Genomic DNA, 19,305 nt, shown 5'->3' on the forward strand with positions numbered 1-19,305 from the left:
CCGGCAAGGACAGGGAGTCTGAGCCGCGAGCCCGGCAAGGACAGGGAATCCATGGGGACGGGATGGCTGCCTGACAGGGCCCTTACAGCCCAGGTGCAGCCATGACCTTGACCCAGGCCCACAGCTCTCTCTCCCTCCACGCGCCACGGCAATGATCTGGACTAAGCCTGCGGGTCCCTTCTAAGCTCTGGAACGCTGATTTGCTGGAAATTCTGTGCAGCCTCCTACTTCCACTGGCTTGTAAAAACACGTGGGTCTGCCGAATTGGCGCTGTGCCTGTCACTGGGAAGGTGTGGCCTTGGGAGGAGGGCGGCCGAAAAGAGTGTGGCTGTCCTGATCTGGCTGAGGAGAAGCTGCCCGATGCCACGTGGCACTTACCCGTGTGGCTGACCCGTGCTCAGACCCTGCCACCTCCCAGCCCGATGAGCCCTGATAACACCCTCACCATGGCCAGACCCCGTTCTGCCCACCAAGGGCTCGCCTGTTACCAGGAGCACTTGGACAAGAGGACACACAGCGGGACAGACTCCCACTTCCCAGGCGAGACACCGTGAGGGGGTTCCTCCCTCACAGGCTGCCTGGCACCAGAGGAGGGAGGACAGGCCCCATGAGCTAGCATCCACTCTGGGGTGTCGTGGTCCTGGCCAGGCCAGGCTTCGCACACAAGGCTAAAGGAAGGATGGAGCACGTGGTCAGCCACGTAAAGGGTGCTGACCAGTCCCCTGGTCCTCCAGCTGGCATCTGACCCCCAGCACACAGGGGACATCTACGCAGATGCCACCTCCTGACGCCCGTCTTGGAATTCACCCAAGTCAGCAAAGGCGGAGCTGCTGTCCCGAAACACGACATTTCCAACAGCAGTCTCCTCCACGCTGTCCCAACTCCTCTGGAAACTCAAAATCATCCACCTGGGGATTCCGTGCAGAGAACAAGCCTCCCCAGCCCTGCCTCTTACGAGCGAAAGCACTTCTGAGGCGGCCAGACCGCACAGCCCGGCTCTGCCATGAGCTGTCCCAGCGGGTCAGACAGTGGTTCCCAAACCCGGCTGCACACAGGAAGGCCTGCGAGCTTTCAAACTTACCGAGTCGGGGTGCCACCCACCACGGATGCAGCCTTGTGAGGGGTCCAGGACCTCCGTCACTCACCCTGCCCCACAGCACCCCGCCGTGTTGCCAGGACTGGAAAGCGGGCCCGGGTCCCAGGACTGCAGGACTGCTAGGCAGGTGGGGGACCACAATGAAGGCTTAACCAGCTTAATGCAGGGACCCCGGGGGTCAAACCATCACTCATTTTTTGGTAATCTTAAACACAGAAAGCGGTTCTTGTGTTTGAGGTGCTCCGGCCAAAAGTGGGCAATGAGGACACGGCTCCTGCAGCCCCTGTGCACACCCTGCCCTAGAGGCCCCCACGCCGCGGCTCCCACCCGAGGCCTGCGAGTCACGTGCTCTGCTCCCCCTCCCCAACTCTGCAGACGCCCTGACACACATTCAGCCTGAAGACACTCCCCCTCCCCCACCCAGATGCCAATTTCTCAGATCCCAGAACAAACTTGGTCTGGGGCCACAGGTCTCCTGGGGCAGCATGTTTACCCCAAGGGAAGTGTCCTGGGCAGGAGCGGTGACCCCACTGGGAACCCCGCCCTCACATGACCAGGATTCTGGGGAGCACCCTCCTGCCTCACATGGCTGGCGCAGCCTTGCCCGGCAGATCCCACAGCCCCACTCTGATTTAGTGCCTTTGGTAGAAATCGCTCCCTCCCCGCCCCTCCGGCAAGAGGTGGAGATCCTGGGGAGTCAGCCAGAGGGGATCCACGGAGACATGGGCGAGACAGCCTCATCAACAGTCACTTTGTTCTTCAGGCCGCGATGGCCTGCCCACCTTCCCACCTGCCCTCATGTCACTGCCATCTCACCAGGCCCCATCACAGGGCACGGAGGGTCGGTCACCCCACAGCTGGCCCACTCTGGGCCCAGTGGGGTGACCTGCAGAGCCCAGGACCCCAGGCCGTCTAACACCACTACAGAAACCTGGGCCCTACTTCACAGAGATTTCTTAAACAGAAGCTATGAGACCTGTCCTGAGTCAAAATGGTGCAAAGCAAAGAAGCAATCGCTGTTAATTTATACGGAAAAACTGTTGAGCATTTCCAGAAGCCCCCAAAACCCGAGGCTTTTCTGATACCTTAGAATACATCTTGCTAACGGATGCACAAAATAAATCGAGACAAAACACAGACGTTCACAGACACAAATGTGTACAAACCTGGAGCTTTGCAGGGAAGTTACTGCTTTAAGGAACCACATGATGGATTTTAAGTGGACAACTGTGTTACGTTGTATCTACTTATGCTCTGATTCTTCACTTGATACAGCAAAACTTTTACTAAACCAACAACCATCCCCCTCCAAATGCCTGTGACACAAATCCACACACTCACAGTGATAGTTAAGTGAGACGGGGTGCAGAGGGTGTGAGCCTGCCGCCCGCCAGTGTGCCCTTGTTACCCACACAGCAAGTGGGGAAGCCGGAGCGAGAGGCCCACGCGTCACCCACTCAGCCACAACGCCTGGACCCTGCGCTGCTTTAGACACATTCTAGGGGCAACATTCTAGGGGGAGAGAAGAAGTGCGCAGGATGCCGGGCCGGAGGTGGTAATGTAGGAGCAGGGTCAGAAGTGGGGCTGCAGCGAGGAGGGCAGTGGCCTGGGGCCTCATGGCTGTGGGCACACTTATTAGAAGAGAGGCCTGAGCGTGGGAAGGTGAGGGGGACAGAGGCAAGGGGGCGCACACCACCTTTGGGGACGACGCCTGGGTTAGCGGGTTGTGAGGGCACCAGGTCCAGGTTAGTTGGGTGGGTTGGGGGGTGGGGGGCAGTGCTTTCTTCCTGTTCTTTCTTTGTGGTTCCTGGGTCTGTGGTTTGGGAAAGAAAAGGCCTGGCTGGTCTCATACTGCTGCCCCAAAGGGCATCCCTGCCACACCCACCAGGGGCACTCATGTCACTCCCAAATCAGGAGCTGGGACAGGGGGACGTGCGCAATGTCCACCAGTGTTGGCCATCAGCCACTGGGGCTCCAGGTCAGGGTAGGGCGGCCTCTCCCTCTGTTTAAAGAGCACCTGGAAGCTTCAGTCTCCAGAGCTCTGCCCCTGCCTCTTCCTGCCTGTGCAACCAAGGTGAGGACTGGGGGACTCTGGGCAGCACGGCTGTGGCTCCCGAGAAAGCCTGAAGAAAGCCTGGCTGGAGCCAAAGGGCTGTGCTGGGGAGGCGAGAGCAGGGCACCATCTTTGCTGTGTCGAGTGCCCCCAGTCCTTGGAAGTCCTCCAAGGGGATGGAGGATTCGGGGAGGCGGGCAGTTTGCATTCTGCAAGGACCCCACTGTGCTGTGGCCCCTGCCAGGATGCTCCCTGCTGAGCAGCCCCACAGCCTCAGGTGCTCCCCCTCCCCCAGCCCATTCGTCCAGGCCAGGGCAGCCATCCGGTCAGGGTTGGGGAGAACAGGGCCCTGGGTCAGAGCCCTGCCAAGAAGGGGCATGTGCATGGCGGGGGGGACCATCCATCAGGCCTGCCAGGAGGCCTTTACGTCTAGAACATGGACAGTGCCCCAGACTGCTGCCCTGAAAGGCATCTTCAAGCTGCAGGTTCTCTGTTCCCCTAAAACCTCCCAGGATCCTGCAGCTCCGAAACAAAACACAAACAATGAAGGCAGAGCTGTGGCGGCTGAGGGAGTGGACAAAAGGCCCAGAGCCCTCCCAGAGCTGTGCCCTGGGCTCTTGGGACAGGCCCGAAGTGACCACCTTGGCCCGAGGGCCTCCACCTCTGTTGTCCTGTCAATGGCTACTCCTTCTCTAAACTCCCCTACAACCGGCTGTCAGCAAACAGGCTCACTGGGTCATACACAGCGAGTTCCTTCTGGACTGAAACTCTAGCAGGAGCAAGAGAAGAAAGGGTCCCCTTCTTCATGCTCTGTCTTCCTGGGAGAGGTGTCCGTGTTGGCTGTGATGTCCCCATTGTGTGCTGGGCACTCCTGCATGTCCCCGGGGCAGGGCTCATGCTGGTCCTCTTTCTCGGAGAACGAGACTGAGGGACAGAGACGTGGAAGGTTGTCTAGGCTACCCTGCTCTCAAGAGCCTGTCCCCAGAGCCTCCTCCTTGCCACTCCCAACGCCACCTGTGGGTTAAGGCTCTGGGCTGCGAGGGGTGGACGAGGCCTAAGGGAGGCAGAAGGGTGGACGCTGCTGGACGCTGGAGACTAAGGACCCTGGCTTTCCAGGGCCCCTTCATGAGGCAATGCAAGCTCTGAGCTGCTGGGCAGGGAACCTGGGTGCTCTTCCCAACAGACCCTCCGATGGGCCAGGAGCCTTCAAGCAGCTGGAGTACTAGGTGAGCGCTGGCTGGAGCGCGACCTCGGTCTCCTCCGGCTGGGGATGGTCCACCCTGCGGGACGGCCCCTGCACAGCCACCAACCCACACCAAGAGCCCGGCCTCAGGGGTGTCCTGGGCTCTTTGCTTTGACAATCCGGCCATTTGGTGTTTTGAGAACTAGTATGATGTGACCTCAACATTCTCTTTTCAACCTTTTCCCTGTGAATAAAAGCTCTAATCATCACATAAGTTATAGCGAAAATTAACAAAAATCTCGGGTCTCTCCCAAAGAGACAGTTCCCTGTGAAGCAAACAGTCAGCCAGCTGTGCAGGGCGGTGCCTCCCAGGACACATGCCTGGCAGCCCTCACCAAGGGCAGTCTGTGCAGCACCCAGCCTCGACCAAGACATATGGGAAACTGAGGCTTGCAGAGTATCCAGCGGCAGGTGGGTACCTGACCAGGTCTTCTTCCCTGCAAAGCGGCATCCTCATCACTGCGCTCTGCTCAGCAGTGGGGGGCCCTGCCCTGCTGGCCTGGCTGGGTGGGGAAGGTACAGCATGCTGCAGAGATGCGCACATCGGGGACCAACAAAGGGCCCCCAGCTGGACCCCTCGCTCCAGAACAAAGGAAAGCTGGTGTGCTTGGCTGAGCAACGGACCTAAAACATCCTGTTCTAATCCACATGGATATGTCACCTCACGTGGCAAAAGGGACTTTGCAAATGGGGTTAAGGCTTTTGAGAAAGGAGGGGACCCTGGACATGCAGGTGGACCTGATGTGATCACAGGGTCCACAGGAGGCGGGCAGAGCCTGGGGTGAGGTGGCCGCAAGCAAGGGCGCCGTGCGGCTAGATGTCAGAAACAGCAGGAATCGGCCTCTCCAGACGCAAGCGGCCCCGCCAACACCCCGACTTTCACTCCACAAGAAGGACTTCTGACATCACGACTGTCAGAGAATCAGCTGTGTTGTTTTAAGCCCCTCCAGTTTGGGATCATTTGTTACAGCAGCAACAGAGAACCCACATAGCTGGCAAAGTCCACACTGCAGAGGAAGGCGCCACGGGCCCCCAGATCCAGCCACGGCGAGAGCCCGTCCCCAACCTACCAGCTGTGCGCTGAACTCGGGAGCATCATACACGTGGCCCCCAGATCCAGTCACGGCAAGAGCCCGTCCCCAACTTACCTGCTGTGCGTTGAACTCGGGGAGCATCACACAGGTGGCCCCCACCCAAAGGGGACAGAGCAGCTTGTTGACGATGCCGTGCACGTGATGCAGCGGGAGGACATGCAGGATCACATCGTCTTTACTCCACGCCCACTTGTGGACCAGCCCCAACACCTGTGGGACGACAGGACAGCCTCAGACGGGAGGGAAGCCACCAGGCCAGCGAGGCCTCCCCAGCTGGGAAGAGGAGCAGGGAGGCTCACGCTCTGGCGCCTGGCCCTTCACGGCATCTGAGGGGGACGGTGGCCACGCGCCCGAGGGTCTGTTGGCTCACTTGCAGACCCCCACGTCCAAGAACAGAGCTGGACAAGGCCAGGGCTTTGGTGTAGGGGGTCCCAAGTCCTCCGCATGCGCTCTTGGTGGCTCTTCCCCCAGGCAGTCGGAAGCGTGGTTTTGGCTCCAGCGGGCCCTGGATTCTGGGCATCTGCAGAGTCCAGGCCTGAATCCGAACGCCCGCCCTGCTCTGCCTGCCTGATTCTGGAACCTCCCTCAGCGCAGCTGAACGGTCGGTCACAGGACCTGGAGCCGGGTTTCCGCCACATCCTGAGCTTTGAGTAAGAAGCACCGTGAAACACGCCCATTGGAATCTTCTGAAAATCACCAGCGAGGATGCCACCTGCATGCCCGTGAATGCTACGGGCAAACACACGTGACATACACACCCCCTTACAGGCACCAGTCAACAGATGGTCTCTCCAGACAAAACGTCTACCTTGCAGGAGACAGAAAGCCTATCAATGAGGCCGTGCCTGCAGTCAGCCTGGACTCAGTTTACCCCTGCCGTGGGGACTGAATTAGGCTGAGACTCAATGGCACTGACCTCACACCTCATCTCCGCGGTTCTGAGCGTCTCTCTTACTGCTCCTAGCGTATGAGAGTCTGGATCGTACACACACACATCTTTTGGAAGCAGGGAGGACACAACCGACAGGTAAATAAAACAGCTGCGGAGCTTGGCTGAGACGCTACGGCCACGGAACACGGAAACAGTGCCAAACCGTAGGCTCCGAGTCCTGCGCTCGCGTTTCCCAGTGCTCATCATACATCCTGAACGTCCGCTCCGCAGCTGCTTCCTCTGAAACCCTCACCATCGTGTGTGGGCCACTCTGTCCTTCACTGGCTGCACGGCCCTGAGGAGCCCTCGGTGGGCCCCTAAGTCCTTCTTAGCCTGAGTGACCACCCCCGCCTTTCCCAGAGCCGTCCCCCGCGGGCTAGCAGGACTGGTGGTCACTTCTGGCCACAGGCTTCTGGGAGGGCGGGCAAACGGTGGCAGCTGGGGGCGGTCGCCTAGGAAAGGCGAGACAGACCACCCCCAGAAGCCCCAGCACGGCGGCACGGGAGCACTCACCATGGCCCTGATGTTGTGGTGAGTGCTCAGGACACCCTTGGGCCTCCCCGTGGTCCCGCTGGTGTAGATGATCATGGCGCCTCGGTCTCTCCAGTTCCGCTCCCGCACCTCCCACTCCCCGGGCTCCTCAGTCGCCGCACCATAGACCGTGGGCGGGAGAGGCAGCAGCGGGACCCCCAGCTTCCCGACCAGCGGGCGCAGGAGCTCCACGTACTCCTGGCCAGCGAGGACCACAGAGCTCCGGGAGTCCCGGATGAAACGCTCCAGCTCGGCCCGGGGGTGCTTTCTGTATAGGGGGACAGCAATGCCTCCGCTCATCCACGAGGCCCACTGCGCGACCACGTAGGAGACATCGTTAGAGCACAGGAAGGAGACCCTCTCCTCCTGGAGGTCCCCGCCAGCACACTCGAGGAGACGGCACACCTCCTGGGACAGGCGGAGGCTGTGGTAGTAAAGGTCCTTGTACGTGTGGTGGCCATGCTGGTCAATGAGAGCAATCCTGTCCGCAAAGGCCAGGGCGCGGGTGAACACAGGGGCGCTCCTGTCGGCACAGGCGGCTGGGGCCGTGTGCAGGCGGCTGCTTCCTCCGCATCTCAAGGGGGCGGGCCGGTGGGAGGCCACAGCACAGAACAGGCGCCGGAGGGACATCCCTGGGTGCGGCAGCATCGCGGACACGTTCCAGCTCGATGTACCTGGGGCGGGGCCGGAAGAGAGAGGAGCGCCAGTTACTGCCGCCGATCTGTTCTCACCTCCCGGCCAGACAGAGCCTGCCCGACCTCATTCACAAGGTAACCTCCCCACCCAGGAGGCCCTACACACCATACGGCACCGTCCGGATTTAGGGTCCAACATTCCAGCTTTTATTTACTCTCAGCAACAGATTTCAAAAATATACAAGATTCTAAAACAATGAAACTCGGTAAAACCAAAGAAAAGCAAATTCAATGCCCTTAAAGTAAATTCTGAAGAATGGTTTTTTAAAAAAATCTGAGCTGGAAAATCACTAGCCAAGAGGGGAAAGCCCTGAGGGCTGCTGAGCACCCATTCGCTGTCCATCCGGCACTCGCGGCTCAGTACACGGCCCGCTTCTGCTCCGTGCACTTCCGACGGGAGGGCATTCGGAAACACGGTGGCATGCAGAGTCTCGAAGTGCGTGTACGCGTCTCCGGGGTGTCAGTCTGGCTTTAAACTGAATCCTGACTCCTCCCTCCCCCTGCGAAGGGTGAGCCAGTCAGGGCCAGGCAGCGTCCTGCAGCGGGTCTGGCTCCGTGCCCACGTCCTGCTCGGGGACAGTGCCTCACGGGGACAGCCGTGGGCGTCAGCACTTAACAGGGACGGGTGCACACTTCCAAGATTGCTTCTGCAGGGACAGCTCAATTCCAGAGGCCGGGAGCCCGCCTGCTACCCTGGACTCTGCCTCCAGCGTAACCGGCAGGCTCCTTCCCAGAGCCAGGGCGGACCGCAGGGTCAGTAACAACCCTTCGCTCTGGTTTGAAATCCCCCGTTCCACAGTTCCTTCAGGGGTCGCTCTTCCCCACCATCACCTCTGGTGCTCAGGGGGTCACTGCCTCCCTCCCTGGGCACAGCCCCGGGCCTCAGCACCTTTCTGGGCTCCGCGACTCACTTGTCCCCGGGGATTTCTAACGAGACCACTCGACACTGACAGTGAAAACGCACCCCCCATGCTACGACGTGTTTGCACCTCTCAACCTCACCTTCAAGCACCCTGTTCAGGAAACAAGGACACCACCTTTGACCCTATCTCACACGGAAGAAAAGTCAAGGTTGCTCAGCCCCCAAGTCCCAGACAGAGCCCAGCCTGGGCCTTCCCTCCCCCAGCCAAGCACGGCAGAGCCGGCAGCCGCGTCCGCCCATGGACGGCATGCCCGCCGCTCCCACGGGGGCCAGGCACGGGGACCCCAGAGGGCACCTCTGAATGCCACCGGCTGACGGGACGCCTGCCGGCCAACAACACAGCAAAACGGAAGCCACAAGTCTTCTTTCCGACAGGCCCAGCAGAACAGAGACGCGCAGGAATGACCTGGGCAGGGGGGCGGGAGGCCAGGCACCCCTGCTGCCTCCCTCCCGCTCGGTCTCCCAAGCCCTCCCCCTGCTCAGATCCACACTTTTCTCTCTCCCAGTAACTTGCTACAGGGGAAAGCTAATGTGTTGTTGTTTGTTATGAGCACTAAACAGTTTTGTTCTCTGTTCTTAATTTAAGAACAGATTATACGCAACACTTTATAATTACCTAACAAAACAAACAAGCTGCAGGGCAGGAAAAACTGCCGGGAACGGGGTTATGCCTGGAACGCGAGCCCCACAGCGTGGAGAGGCTCCAGCTCCGGCCATGTGGGAGGAGACCCCGCAGCCGCTGAGGACCCTCTCAGCCGCCGCTGTTTGCTCCGAGGTCCTGTGCGAATATTCCTCAACGCTCCACAGCCTCCACCGAATGGTCGGTTCTCAAATGCACTAGACCCACTCTATTTCCAGATGAAAGAGGCAGTCATCAAAAGCCGCAGTGTCCTACAACTTCTCTGTGCCCTTGTCCCGACCTCTACACAGAGTTCAGAGGTGGATTTGGGGCTGGTTCCACACCTCTGGACTTCTGTTACCATAGAGAAACCTGACATGTGGCAAGGAAACAGTAAATGTGATAAGCACGCCAGATATGCTAGTTTCGGAAAGAAAGAGAGCCGCTGAAGAGCAAACCCACATAGCCGAGACATGTTGTTTCCTGTCCTCACTTCTCGCAGATCCTCCTGTTTGCCCTACAGGCGGTGGGAAAACAATACAAAACAAAGAGAGCCTGCAAACAGAAAACCTGCTACATGGCATTTCTGGCCAGATTCTTGCTGGGGAGAGTGCAAGAGAGACGTTCCCGGGTGCTCGCTGGAGGGGACAGCATTCTCTGGGGTGCTAAGGAATAGGGCACCCCGGTGGCCGGAAACGGCTGCTTCTTCCACCCCTATCCTGGGAGGCATGAGAGGTGGTGCCAGACCCGCAGCTACAGAAATCGATGCCACTCTCCTTTCATCCACACCCGCGTCCACATCTCCCCCATAAGGGGCCTCCCCTCCAGGGTCTCAAAGAGCAGACACCTCCTGCCTCCCTCACTGGGAGAGGGGAACGTGCTGCCTGCTTCTCCAGGGACCCCAGGAGTGGCAGCATCCTGAGCCAGACGGCGACGGTGAGAAGCTGGAGCCCGAGCACTTGCAACACAGAACAGGCAAACAGGGCTGACCCCACCTTCCTTCCGTGCGGGGCCTCGATGGCCTCCATAGCAGGGCTGGGGGTGGACGCCACAAGAGGCAGTCACAGCAACAGCCCCCAGGGAACCCGAGAGGGGAAGTCCCCTGCCTGAGACCTCAAAACAGCAGGAGAAGCAGTGATCCAAGCCCAGGCCTGGCTGGTCCCCCCACACCCCCAATTCGGCCCTAGGACAAGCAGTGAGGAGCATCCACAATGGGGGGATGCCCAGAGACACTGACATCTGAGTCAACTCCACAGGCCCCGGCAGCCACAACCCAGGCTGCCCCCAGGACCTGGGGGTGGCCCCTCTGGCTAGGCGGGCCCCAGGGCATCAACTCAGCCCTCCAAAAGGGTAATTCAGCGTCACTTCCAAGATGGGACAAAAAACTCCAAAAAATACACACCCTTTGTTCCCATGGCTGTTCTCTTTAAAATGTGTCTTCAGAAAACAATCAGAGATGCACAGAGGGGATGCTCATGACAGCGTTATTTATGATACTGAAAACTGGGTCTAAACCAAAGGGTCCAGACGGGGTGTGTGGCGGTCAGTCGTGGAGGGCGTGTGCTGGCCTTTAGGTAGCGTCCTACAAGACCACCAAGGATGGGAAGGTAAACACCGGTGTTCATAAGGTTACAGGGATGCAGATGATTCCTGTCTTTTCCTAGCACTTACCAATTTTCTCCAATTTTTCTGAAATGAGCATGTATGACTTTTACAATCAGTCTTTTTAAAAGCCTAATAAATACCATTTGTTTTTTAAAACTGGAGATGCTTCAACTTCAGTATTAGTATTTTCTTTTACACAGAAAAGACAAAAACATAAAAAATTTTGTTCCAGATGGTGGATCTACAGCATTCTTCTCTTGGTCAGAACCTCTGGTTCATAGACGGTTTGTGCGGATGTGACGTCGTCAGTCCTGCTACAGGGACGCACGCACATGGGAGGCAGCGTGTCTGCAGCCAGCAGTCCGAGGAGCGTCTGGGCCAGGCGCTGGAGGCTGCAGGCTGGCTGTCTTGGGAGGGGCGGCGAGCTGCAGCTGCGGGGGGGGGGGGGGGGGGCTGCTGGGCCCATGTTGTGGCAGGAAGGAGATGCGGGGCGCGTGCACCTGAGCTCACAGCGGGTAGTTCAGAAGAGGCCCTCCCAGCGCTCAGCGGGGGGCCTCAACAAAAATAACTTTTAATTTGAGTAAATAGGGCCAGAGTCCTCCCCCGCCCAGAGAGGCTGCACTAATTTATTCTCCCACCAAACATGTGGGAGCATGGGGCCATCCCTTCAAAACAGCTTTAAGTCACTCAGGTATGTGACCCTGCACTCACTCCCTCATAAAAAAGAGGGGATCAGGGCCCTGCCTTGAACAAGCAAAAACATCAATCTATTCAGGGCAGATGACTGTGTGTCTCCCTCCCAAACACCTCTGGACCCCTCAGGAAGAGAGCCCCACCTTTGACCACGGGGCCTTTGGTTGTGGGGTTCCCTGTCACCCCCAGCGGCACAGCCTGGAGGGACACGGCCACCAAGTACATGCAATTAGGCCATGGGTTTTCGCTGTCTCAGTTACCCAGCTTCACAAAACTGCTCTCAACATGCCAGCCGGCCCAGGATAAGCAGCATCACCGTGCGGCGATGCGACAGAAGCTCGGCCAAGACCACAGAAATCTGCCTTTTGGGGAGCCGGGCCAGCCCTCCTCCCAGAGGGGGACACGCTGCTCTCAGATTCCACAGGCGCCCGGCCAGAAACGTGGCAGACTGGGTATCCTGACATCCAGACTCTCAGGCAGACCACCAGAGCACGTGGGCCTTGCAGAAGGCCTGCCCGACACAGGGCGGCACCTGTGGTCTCAGACTCACACACACCTGGACATCTGCTCCTCCCTCCCTAGTTTCTTCACGTGTGTAAGCCTTCCCGTCCCACCTGTAATAACAAGACCAGGGCAGGCACAGACGGCCCGGCCGCACAGAAGGGGGACCGACGGCTGCACCATCCCCAGCACGGTGCTCACCGGGGAGCCCCACGACCAAGATAATTCCTAAGAGTGATACTTGCATTCAAACGAAGGCGGCTGGTTTCGAAATGAATCAAATGGCACCTGACGGGCGACACCGGCCTGACCCCTGCACCCCCAGAACCCGAATATAAAGCAGGGCCCAGCACTTCCCGTGGTCTGCTGACTCTGAGGCCTGGGTGCAAGAGGGCCGCATTCTCCTGACACCCAGCCTGCGGTTTGGGGGCTTTTCTCAAGGTTGTACTTTTAAGTGATGGACATCCACACTGCACTTGCGCACGCTGCGTCCAAATCTAAGCGCCGTAGGCTTAAACCCACGTCCATGTTAGGAAGTAAAGCACCGTCTCAAAAACGCCATCCGGAGGGGTAAGGCCAGAGTTGACTCCGCTGACTGAGCTGGCCGTGAGGGGGGCGCTGCGACAAGGGCCCTCTCGTGCCAGCGGTCACCCCCCAGGCCCCCCCGCGCCCGCTGGCGGCACTGCTGCTCCTGGGCCCCGCCTGGGCGCCGGCACAAACAGCTCCCCGCAGGACAGCTCCGACCCCCAGCCCTTCCCTTTCCAGCAAAGGCTGCAGCACCCTCCACACCGCCCGTGCCTCCCCTGCCGCCCAGAAGGCGGCTGCTCACGGGGCCTCTCAAGCCCCCGGCCCTCCGCGGTCACCGCCGGCCCCCAGTGCGCAGGCGCACCCCACACTCGGGCGCAGGGCGCGCCGAGCGGAGCAGAAACGGCTTCATTGCAGACGCGGGACAGAAAGCGCCCCGGCGGCGGGCGACGGGGGCTGAGGGCGGACCGCCCGCACAGCCCCCGGGGCCGCGCCTCGGGCGGGGTCCCTGCACCGGGCGCGGCACGTGACACGGGCCACCTGCGGCCACCGGGGCGGGGAGCCCGCGCGCGGCGCCGTGACACAGGCCACCTGCGGCCACCGGGGCGGGGAGCCCGCGCGCGGCGCCGTGACACAGGCCACCTGCGGCCACCGGGGCGGGGAGCCCGCGCGCGGCGCCCGCCGGGGCCGGGGGGCGGCGGGCTCTACCTCGGCCGGCGGGCGCTCGCTGCTCCTCCGCCCGCGCGCGCCCCTCCGCCCGCTCCTCTCCGGCCGGCCCGGAACCGGAACGGCGGCTGCGCGCGCACCCCGCGTCCGGCGCCCGAGCGCGTCCCCCGGCAACAGCGGCTCCGCCGCGGCGGGTTCCGGGCGCCGCCGAGCCGGGGTGCTGGCTGGGGCGTGGCCTCGCTGCCCGGGCGCCGCCGCCCGCTGTGGCCTGCGGTGCGGGCGGGCCTCGCGGGAGGACGGCGCTGCCCTGGAGCAAGCCCCGGACGCGCGGCGGAGAGGGCGGAGCAAGACAGGGAACGGCCCAAGCGGGAGGTCCTGTTCGGAAGAGGGCGCGGCTTCGGGAGGGAGGAGGGAGTAGCAAGAGCGCGAGAGAAGCAGCGGGGCCCGGCCGGCGCCTGGGCCGCAGCGGCTCGGCGGGCACAGGGCGGGCAGCGGGCACGGAGCGAGCGCAGGCAGACGCGAACTGCAGCCCGGACAGCTCGCTTGCGTCTTGGAGAGTCCGACACCTCCGCTGTTGGCGCTGCGTGTGCGTGTCCCCGAGAAGTCTCAGGCTGGAACCTAACCCCCCATGTGATGCGATCCGCAGGCCATGGGGGACCCTCCTGCCTTGACAACAGGGCCGGAGGGAGCTGCCTGGCCCTCGGGCTGCGCAAGGACGCAGCCAGACCGTTACCCAGCACGCGGGCCCTCACCAGACACACCGTCCACCCTGCATTGGTCTCCCCCTTCCAGCCCCTAGGACTGTCAGTTACAGCGGACTTCGCGCTCAGTCCTACAGACTCCTTCCATCCCAGCTCACATCCATTCCTGCTCCATTCGCCAAAATCCCTCAGGAGCCAGCCACCCCGGGGGGCCCGGAAACCCTTACTTCACTCCAGATGACTGAGATAGCCCCGGCTGGTCCGCCTGCCGCCTGCTTCCAGTGGAAGCCTGAGTCAGATCCCAGCTTCCCCACTGGCCCTGCTCCCGCTCCTGGGGACCCCACCTCACAGGTGGGAGCGGCCATCCCTGGGAAGATGAACCTGGCAGATTATCTGGTGCGTGTACTCGAGATCTGAACAATCGAGGGAGAGTCTGGGCCTAGAAGAGGAACAATCACATAGAAAAGGGATCAAGAGAAAGGGTGACGATTCATACAGACTACACGGGAAGATGTGCAGCCAGGACAGAGAGATCATGTTGTTCTAGAAAGCTGTTCCCCACAGCACTTACAGACTCACAGCCACGGAAACATTTACAAGGTACCCACTCCCTGCAAACGTTGATGTTGACTTAACCAAGTCTATGGCCGAGTCTTGGAGGGAGGGATGGGATGCAGGAAGGGTGCAGCTGGAGGGCCAGGTGTGGAGGGAGTGAGCAGGGAGTGTCCATCGCAGGGGAAGACAGTGACAGGGACACCCGTGGAGGCTGTTCAGGCACGTGGAGGGACGTAGCGTCACCTCTGGGCAGAAAGGGGGAGGGTGGTCCCTCAAACTGCGTATAACTGTGATAAATAGACTATAAAATCATTTTTAAAGGGGGAGGGAACAAGGAAGCACTTCATGTAAACTCATGGCTCTTTTGAGCCTGCGGGAGCCCCCGCCCAGCATCGCCATGGTGGGTGGCTGTATTCTTGCCTCTGGCCCCCGAACGAGGGTGTCCACCAGGCTCAGTAAATCATCATTGCCCCACAGTGCTTCCACGGCCTCCCACGGGCCTCGTGGCAGTTCACGAGACAGCCAGGTGGTGTCTGGAGATGCCCACGAGCCCCCAGGCGTGTTCCAGGCACACGGATGTAGAGCCCCACCCTCCTGTAGCTCACGGGCTTGCGGCACGGGGGGGGGGGGCGGGGAGTGAGTGGTGAGTACATGGGACACATGAAGAAGGCACATGCCATGTGAGGTCATGGCCTGAATGTTTGTGTCCCCCAGAGTTCAGATGTTAAGAAGTGGGGTCTCGGCAAGGCAGTTAGGATAGATGAGGGTGTGAGGCAGAGCCCCCTGATGAGTCCCGGGAGAGCTTGCCTCGTTCTGCGCTGCGTGAGGTCAAGCAGGTGACGTCTCCCGGCCAGGACGCTGGCCCCTGGCACCCTGGGCCCGCTGGTGCCCTGATATAGGCCTTGCGTCCTGCAGGACTGTGAGGAGCCAGTGGTTGCTGTTTATAAGGCCCCAGACTGGCATTTTGTTACAGCCGCCCAAGCTGGCCGAGGCTGACGGTAAGTGCTCTGAAGAAGAATCAAGCCCGCAAGGTGGCCTCGAAGGCTTTCAAAACGGAGGCCCTGGGACCGCTCTGAGGAGGTGCTTCCAGGCAGGGGTCCGAGGGCAGCGAGGCAAGGAGCTGTATGACCATCTGGCAAAGGGCTGCATTGTCCCTTGTCTCACGGATGAGGAAACAGGCGCAGAGAAGTCACAACGTCTGTCCACACTCACGCGCCTACCACGTGACGGAGCTGGGATTCCCCAAACACAGAACCCACGTCCTGCCCGCCTGCTGCATGACCACCTTGTCTGTGAGGCTGACGAACAACCAGACACACGTGTCCCTCTGCTTCCGATCAGACTCTACCTATATGCCAGACCAAGAGCCTCCATAAAGAACGAGTCATCTCCACGAGCTGTGTCCTCGGAGATGCTCACAGCCGTGCTATCCCCACCGCCACAAACCAGGAAACACCTCACATGTCCTACAGCAGGTGAATTAGGGGAGCGAAAGGGTAAGAGGGAAGCCATATAGAATCCTAGAATTGCTTACAACAACCTGTGATTGAATGAAAATAGCATGAAAGTACTTTCCGGGGCGCCTGGGTGGCTCTGTCAGTGAAGCGTCCGACTCTTGATTTCGGCTCAGGTCATGATCTCAGGGTCGTGAGATTGAGCCCTGTGTTGGGCTCCACACTCAGTGCAGAATCTGCTTGAGAGACTCTCTCTCTGCCCCTCCCCCTGCTCGTGCCTTCTCCCTCTAAATAAAATCTTCAAAAAAAATAAAAAAGTACTTTCTTAAATCTTAACATTTAAAAAATAGAACACAAGAGTGCATGTGTGGTAGGATTTCCCAGTGTGTGTGTGGACAGTGTGCAGGACAGCATAAGACATGGCAGCGGCTGTCCTGTGAAGGGGTGAGCTCCTGCAGGGCACCCCCATGCTGCCCTGTGAGCCCATACACGCTCCCTGCAGCTTTGAGCTGGTAGGGAGCTGGCCCCACGTGTGAACGTGCTGAGTCCTACAGCTGGCAGGCCCATGCCAGCCTGGGGAAGGAGGGCCCCTCACCTCTCCTGGAGCCCCCGCAGAGGGAGGTCCCACCTGTTCCAAACCTGGGTGGCCTGTAGATCTGACCCTGGGAGGAGGGGTGCCCTTGGGAGGGAGTCTCGGGTGGGCAGGGTGTCCGTGGGGCCGTGGGGCCCTGGCCTGCCCAGGCTGCTCCCCCAGCTGACGGGGAGCCCCCACGAATGTAAGGGGGTGCTGTGGGTGTCTGGGGCCTCACATCTGCGGAACGGTAAGGGCAGCCCCACCTCCGTTCCTGGCGGACTCCTGCTACAAGGACCTCGGGGCCAGGACGTTCACAGCTGCTCCTACACACTGACCGCTGTCGCTGGTCACCAGCATCCTGGTCAGCAGCCCCTCCACGGATGCCCCGGAACGGGTGCTCGGGACGTGGATGTTGGGAGTAATGGGGTGGCTCCTCCACAAGGCAGACTGGAGAGGCCTCTGTGTGGGGTGAGTGGCACCCCAACAATGTGGGCAGAATCGGGTGCAGCCCAGCTTCACCCTGAGGCCCCCTGTCCACTCCCAACCCCCAGCCCTTCCCAGAGGAAACTGTTCCAGCCGGAGCATCCTGGGAACAAGTAGAGAGGTGTGGTAGGAGTATCACCCTCCTTCCCCTTGATTCTGTTCACACCTCCAGCTTAATGAGCCCAAACTGCTGGGGGTGCTTGGGTCACACCTTTTCACTTGATTAAAGCAAAACACAGATCTGTCTGGCAGCAGTTTCCACAGAAAGGGAACACATTCCCTCCCTGCTGTCGGCTCTCACACGGCTGAACAGGGAGCGGGTGTTGGCTGAGGAGGGGTTCGACGGCCCTGGATGCACGTATGGGGTGGGCTAGTCAGCAGTGGCTGGGGGGCCTGTTCCTAGCCTGCCTGCGGCTGCCAGCCCCCCACTATCTGTGCCCACGCATGTCCCATCCCAAGCGATAGGGCTGGCCCGCGTCAACACCAGGTTTGGAAGAATGGCTACGTGTGGCTTCTGCGTGAGGTCATACGAGGCATTAGGATTCCGCCCTGCTCGCTGTCAGTCGCCCACTTGGGGGCCGCTGCCACCACGTTGCAGGACGCTCAGCAGCCCCCTGGACAGGCCCACGTGCGAGGAGGCACTGAGGTCTCCCGCCCACAGCCACGGGAGCCGCCACCTTGGAAGCAGCTCCTCCAGCCCCAGTCGGGCCTCCAGACGAGCCTGCAGCCCCTGCCAACCTTCCAGCACAAAATTGGTGGCCCGCCCCGCAGAGCCGCTCCTGGACTCCTGACCTCGGAAACCGTGTAAGATAATAAACACTTGTGATTTTAAGCCACTAAGATCGGGGGTCATCTGAACAATAGAGAACGAACACACTGCTCCGATCAGTTAGAGATGTGTGACATTTGGCAAGTTAACCTCCGGTCTGTTTCCACCTGAGGTAAGAATGCCTACTTCCAAGGGATATTGTAAAAATTAAGATTTTCCACGTAAAACCTTTAGCACTGTGCCCACAATATGGCAACTGCTTAATAGTTTCCCTCACCGTCATAGAACACCTATATGAACATCTGCATCACAGAACAGGAAGGGGTCAGGAAGACCTCAGTCCAGACAGGTGGGTTCAGGGAAGGTGTTCTGGGAGCAGCGTCTGAATCGGTGCTTGCATGACAAGCAGGACTGGACATGAGGAGGGGTGGGGCGAGGGGAGGCAGGGCCTGAACTTTCACTGTGGGGGGGTGGGTAGGGAACCGCTCAGCATGGTACTACGCAGCAAGGCCACGCCTGTCTCGGGGTGTGCCCTGCATGTGGGAGGTGCTCAGGAGACACCAAAGAGTGGATGAAGACCTCCCGACTTTCACATCTGCTCACCCCAGAGCATGAGCTGCGGATTCCGGCAGGACCGATTATTAGAGAGGGGGGCGGGTATTGGTAGGAATGGCCAGGTGACCTCTTCACTCTGGAAAACCCAGGAAAACAACTCTGGGGCGCCTGGGTGGCTCAGTTGGTTAAGCAACTGCCTTCGGCTCAGGTCATGATCCTGGAGTCCCGGGATTGAGTCCCGCATCGGGCTCCCCGCTCAGCAGGGAGTCTGCTTCTCCCTCTCCCACTCCCCCCTGTTGTGCTCTCTCTCTCTCTCACTCTCTCTCTCAAATAAATAAATAAAATCTTTAAAAAAAAAAAAAAAAGAAAACAACTCTGGCAGATTCTGTCCATACCCACTGGACAAAGGTTCCCTGTTCTACCTCCCCTCTTTTCTCCGAATCTTGATTTCGTTCACATTCTCACCTTCCCCAAGAGTCAAGTGCTTCAAGGAAGGGGGGCCCCAGAACCCCAGCCCCAGGGAGCAAATCATGACTGGCCCCAGCCAGTCGCACTGGGCTCCTTCTCCTTGTAGAGACTCTGGTCCATGAGATGTGAGGATAAGCCTGGGAATGTTGTTCTCACCAACAAAAATGAGATGCATTGGAAGAAGCAGCTCCATCTGTCCAACGGTGGATGCCGTGTCTGTGATGTCTGGAGCCACCGCAGCCATTTTGTAGCCATGAGAAGCACCATCCTGAGAGTGAGCCAATGGGAGAAGAGGCAGACAGAGCCTGAGTCCGAGGCAATGTGAAGAGCCAGGGCACCTATTATATCAGTAACCCTCCTGCCTCTGGACTTGCACTTAGGTAAGCTAAGTAGCTTTGGCCACTCTGAGCATGGTTTTCTGTTATTTACAGTTGGAGTTACCCGAAGGTGGCAAGGGGAGAGGGAAAGACTCATTAACACCCAGTCAGCTAATCAGCCTTCCTTGCTGAGCAGGAGGGGCCATGCCCCCGGGATTCAAACCCATGGGCCTACAACACAGCCCAGCACTGTGA

At 59.7% G+C, this 19,305-nt stretch overlaps 1 protein-coding gene across 3 annotated transcripts in view; it reads right to left on the reverse strand.

Annotated features, from left to right (window-relative positions):
* ACSF3 (acyl-CoA synthetase family member 3) overlaps window positions 1–13,288 on the reverse strand; it is a 50,760-nt gene extending 37,472 nt beyond the window's left edge. Inside the window, exons 1-3 of one of the 3 annotated variants that reach the window (XM_035024598.1) lie at window positions 13,217–13,288; window positions 6,931–7,622; window positions 5,541–5,696 (exon numbers count right to left, since the gene is read on the reverse strand). In XM_035024598.1, coding sequence (XP_034880489.1) covers window positions 5,541–5,696; window positions 6,931–7,596 — 822 coding nt within the window. In that variant the 5' untranslated portion in view covers window positions 7,597–7,622; window positions 13,217–13,288. Of the gene's footprint in view, window positions 1–5,540; window positions 5,697–5,856; window positions 6,911–6,930; window positions 10,767–10,855; window positions 12,779–13,216 lie in introns of those variants that run through there. The other 2 variants (XM_035024597.1, XM_035024599.1) reach the window with 2 other exon arrangements.
* Between the last annotated feature and the right edge of the window lie 6,017 nt (window positions 13,289–19,305).

The sequence above is a fragment of the Mirounga leonina genome, unplaced genomic scaffold (genome assembly GCF_011800145.1).
Source record: "Mirounga leonina isolate KUSES-001 unplaced genomic scaffold, KU_Mleo_1.0 Mir_180, whole genome shotgun sequence".
NCBI classification, from domain to species: Eukaryota; Metazoa; Chordata; class Mammalia; order Carnivora; family Phocidae; genus Mirounga; species Mirounga leonina.